General features: G+C 40.0%; 1 gene segment (V, D, J or C); it reads right to left on the reverse strand.

Moving 5' to 3' along the window:
• Positions 1 to 2,013: 2,013 nt before the first annotated feature.
• Positions 2,014 to 3,683, reverse strand: LOC148758640 (T cell receptor alpha variable 14/delta variable 4-like). The segment is given in 2 exon segments: positions 2,014 to 3,341; positions 3,511 to 3,683. Coding segments are annotated over 2 exon segments (405 nt in total).
• Positions 3,684 to 5,082: the final 1,399 nt, after the last annotated feature.

Raw genomic sequence — 5,082 nt, forward strand, 5'->3', positions numbered from 1 at the left:
TGAATCATAGGAAGTCCCCTGTCCCTGCTCCAGGCCATTCCAGGCCCAGCTCCTGGGGTGAACACCGCCACCTGAATGACTGGATTAACCAGAGGAAAAGACCACAGGCTCCATGAAGCTAAACGGAATTTCTATCACACAGCAACTTTGCATTGATGGCTTTGGTCTTGCTTCTTGGGCCAACACTTTTAACTGTTTAACCAAAATCTATTTTTCCTCATTTGCGGGCCTTAGGGATACAGATGATACCCCAACAAGATTGCCGGTCCCAACCAAAGAAGTCAGCACGGTCTTCCAGGCAAATCTCGAGACCCCTTCCTCTCATCTAAGATTCAGATAGGGGAAGAGTTACGTGAATCCCCCAATAGGTAGGGACAGCTCTATGCCTCTGCCCAGCAGGAAGCAGATACAGAAGAAAAGACCTCCTGTCCCTCAACTTCCCATAGAGATTTTATGGGTATCACGTCTCTCAAGGAGAAACCAAGGCAGGCAGCTAGAGACAGGCATCGGGTTTCTTCATTCCTGCACATCCAACACAACCCACAGAATGTGACCACGCAGAAGACCTCCCTCTCTGCCCAAAACTTCCCCATCTCTCTATAATTATCTACCCTGTGAGGAAACAAATGGGTACAAAATACCCAACTAGATTAGACCAGTCACTCACACCTGCGCAGTAAAGGCCACAACGACCTTCATTTCACCTGGGCCTCATTATACCATCATTATAATATTACACATATCCTGGAAGTTCATTAATATCATTATAACAGACTGAATTCTGGGAAGGAACATGCACAGTCTGAAGAGGGGAGGTAATAAATAGCCTCTTGTCTATCACAGGTGTCAATCAAGTGGTCCCACAACTGGAAAGGAACAGCCCATTCTAGAGAAAAAAAGGGATAAACACTCCAAGTCCTCGCCAGTCAGATTCTTTGATCTTTTGAGCCTTTTGAGCCCAATCTTCTGCTCAGGTCTGCTCCAATCCCTTTGGAGTGTTCTTTCTCTTCTAATAATGGCCTTGAGCCACTGTTTTCAGATCGGGCCTGCTTCTACCTCTTTGAAGTGTACTTTTTCTTCTAGTAACTGCTTTTTCACTACTTTCCCTGGGTATCTCGTTCAATTCTTTGCTCCAGACGCCTAGAACCTGGACACGGCGCTGAGAGGGGCCCACTCTCCAGTAACAACAATATGACCAATATTGCATGATTCCACTAATACGTGGTATCTGAAATAGTCAAACTCTAGAAAAAGAAAATAGAATGACAGTGGCCAGGGGCTACAGCGACTGGAAAATGGGGAGTTATTGTTCAATGAGTACAAATTCTCAGTTTTTCAAGATGAAAAGAGATATAGAGATACATGGTGAACAACAATGAAAATGAAGTTAATACCAGTGGATTAGACACTTAAAAATTGTTAAAATGGTAAAAAAAAAATTATGTTAAATGTAACATTTTAAAAACTTAAAACATTTTTAAAAGACACACCTTTTCAGGTTTTTACTCTACACATCTGCTTTTCAAATGCAAATATAAGAATGAGTTACAAGGTTACTTAGCAACCAAACATTACCACTCAGATTTTAAGGTACTGAGGAAATGGGGTTAGAAGGGGAAGGTAGGAAATAGGAGAGAATGCAGATTTGGGTTGTGGAACATTGATTGAACGCAAAGGGCCTGCAGGTATGCAAATGAGTCACAAGATGGCAAAAATGCTTTGTAGGAGTGGTGAAATGAAAGGCAAGAGCATAGAAAAAATAATAATCCACACTCTACTTCTTCAAAATGTCCCTCTAGAGGCGCTAATTATTGATCATTCCATGAATAAAGTTGGAGGGAGCAGGATAATCCACAGTGTGGAACTGAGCTCTTCCATGATAGAGGGTTAAAAAGAGAGAAAGAGAGTCAGCATTAAGTTTGTCACATAGTAGGCACCTTAGAAAATAAATTGAGAGTACTCTTAGCTCACCATAACAAACTTAAATTACATTAATTCATTACACAGTATAATATACAACAGCATAATATACAAGAGAGAAAACACAGACAAATTTCATCGTTTTCCTTATTCAAACCAATACCTATAACATAAAATATATTCCCTAAATATTTATGGAAAAATTGATCAAAAAATCCAACAATTCACACATATTTTTACTGATTTTTGAGTGGGGATGGAAAAGGGGCCACATATTAAACCTGACAAGCTCCGGGGCCTGAAAATAACCACATACAATGGAGAGAGAATAAACGATTTCATAACTTAAGTGGGCTATGGCGGGAAGTCATATCTTTAGCAAAAAGCTTCCTTTAATCTGTGCCTTTCAGTGGGCCTGTCTATTGTCTGTTTGCACCTAAAATGACATTTTTGTAATGTCAGTAATCCCTTTTTCCAGACCAGAGCAGGAAAGTACAGAATCCTTCATTATTATTCTTGTCCCTTAATTAACATCTCTATGTGAACTATTAACTATCCTGTACCCACTTATGTGAAAGAAGTACCTGTCTCTCCAATTAACTTTTATCCAATCCCAGAGATTTCCCCCATTTTACTCACTTCCACCCCCTTAATCTATCACCAATAGATTTAATCTAACCCTCCTCCTTTGATTCTATGTATAAAATAAGATGCAAACTGCCATTTCACGGAGCATTTTCTCAATCTGTTGAGATTTTGCTTCCTGGCAATTGTCATCACTTTGGCTCAAATAAACTCTACAAGCTTTCTCTTAGGCTGGATGTTTTTCATCAACATGAGTCAGATGTTTCAGAATGTCCGTAGACAATTCTTCTAACTTAATCTATCACGAAACGGCAAATTGTTTATTGTGGCTGCTCCATGTCTTTAACAAACAATCACAAACCAAATTTTCAATTTTTTGATGAGTGATAACTCTACACATGTAATATGCTGCCACAGACCTCACCACTTCCTGTCTCTGATGGCAATTCCTGGCCTTGGTCTCTACAACAGGTGGATGCATCAAGCAGAGCCCTGGGGGTTTGATACACCTTCTTCCAACAAGTCTCTCACTGTGGACTCTCTAAGGGCACAGATATACAATGCGGAGTCCTCCAGCTGTGAGGCTGAGATGACAAGGTTGACAGACTTCTTTTCTTTCTGAAAGTTCAAGGAGTAGCGACCTTCTGTGGCATTTGGCTGGCTATAAGACTCATGGCGAATAAGGAAAATTATTGCCCCACTGCTGAGCTGCTTGTACCAGATTAGGCTATAAGTTTTAGCAGTGGTGTCATAGGTGCAGTCCAGGGTCACAGCCTCCTTCTCCTGCACTAACAACGCTGACTGGCTTTGAGTAACATTCTGGGCAATATTGGATCCTGAAAGAAAAAAGGCACAATCACAAGGTTTGGGGATAAATGGTGTGGAACGAAGAAATTATTTTTGACACCCTGCTACCTTTCCTTCCCTAGATACACAAGAAATGCTGCCTGGCCCTCCAAATCTAGGGTCATAGAGGAGGCCCTTTGCCACAGGGGCTTTCCTTACCCAGCCACATGGAAGCCATGACCACCTTCAGAAGGATGGAAAGCAACATCTTTGATTTCTTCTACTAGACTGACAATGTCTTGCTCTTCTTCATGTCAGGGCTCTGCAAGGAGAGATGACTCTGAAGCGGGAGAGAAGAAATGCTGGGCTGTGTCTGCTGCTGCCCTAGAACAGGAAACAGGGGTTTCCCTGTGTAGCAAGTTGCTGTGGGTGATGTCAAACTTCTCTATGTTCTGGCTGAGAGTCTCACCTCATGCAAAGTTCTTTTCAGATTAGCCAATTCTTAATTTAAAAACAATACAACTGAAAATAAACAACAGTACAATTATTTATTGAAAAGAACACCAACGGCTAGCTTAAGTCATTGTATCTGTGATAGAAATAGGTGATAGCAGTTATTTGAAAATAATACGTGTAATGGAACATGAAAACAACATGAGATATAATAGTCATGTATCCGCACACATATGCCTGCTCTTATTTCACCAAAGATTGAAGTACTTCACGTTCTGATAAGAAGGCTAAGCCGTTTGGAGTAATCACTATAGCTCTTTAAATCTACTGATTATTATAGCAACAAACCTCCTCACTACCAGTGACTGTCCAGTTACCTATCTTATGCCAAATAGCAGGAAAAAGAAAAAATGATCTCCCTCTGCTTAAGACTAGAATGAAACCTTCAGGCATGGAGCCACATGACAGAGGTCCCCTTCTCTTCTCCATTTAGTGTGATAGCTCAGCTCTGTTCAGAAAGGCCAGATAAGACACCACAGTTTGGTCATTAGGTTATCAAGACTTTAAATTTACATTTTTCCCATTATCCCAACTAGGACCTAAATGGGCCACAACAAGCCTCTATATTCTGTATGCCCAATTCTAAAGAGAATATATCTTAGGTGACCCCATACACCTGCACAGGAGAGCTGATCATGAAATCACTGCAATTAACTACTATGTATGGATATGAAGAAAAGCCAAGCCTAGGGATATGACTCAACAATATGCCAAACCGCAAATACCCATTGCCTATCACTGCCGGTCTCTTGATACAATAACCAAAAGTTATCCTCCTCGTCTCAAAGTAATTGAAGGTTCAGCTCAGTTGGTTGAAGAATCTTCAGATCTTGCACTGGAATCACCATAAAATCTTACGGTACCACATACAATACAAATTGTTTTTCTATCTAAGAACGCCCAACATTCTTCTACCAGTTTGTTGAATAACTATAAACTAGTATTAATTTTTCCTTATATTGTTCAATTCTGTCATACTTCTCAATTAAAAGAATTGCATGATTATAATTCTGTCTTTCAGAAATTGTCCATGTCCAAAACAGATCACTTGGACGCTCTCTTACCAAGTTCTGAATTTATAAGTTCTTAAACGACATATATGAAAAATTAAAGATTATTGTATAACCAAAAGATTGGTTATACAATAGCTACTTCAGACTCCTGTATCATTCCAATCCCTTGACAGAAGCAAAATTAAATCTAATGGCTGAACTTGTAGACTTCTCCTGGTCATATTTAATTACAAATATACGTAGCGGTAATCATAAATTTTAAGGT

The sequence above is a fragment of the Rhinolophus sinicus genome, chromosome 3, assembly GCF_057876585.1.
Source record: "Rhinolophus sinicus isolate RSI-liver-muscle chromosome 3, RSI-T2T, whole genome shotgun sequence".
Lineage (NCBI taxonomy): Eukaryota > Metazoa > Chordata > Mammalia > Chiroptera > Rhinolophidae > Rhinolophus > Rhinolophus sinicus.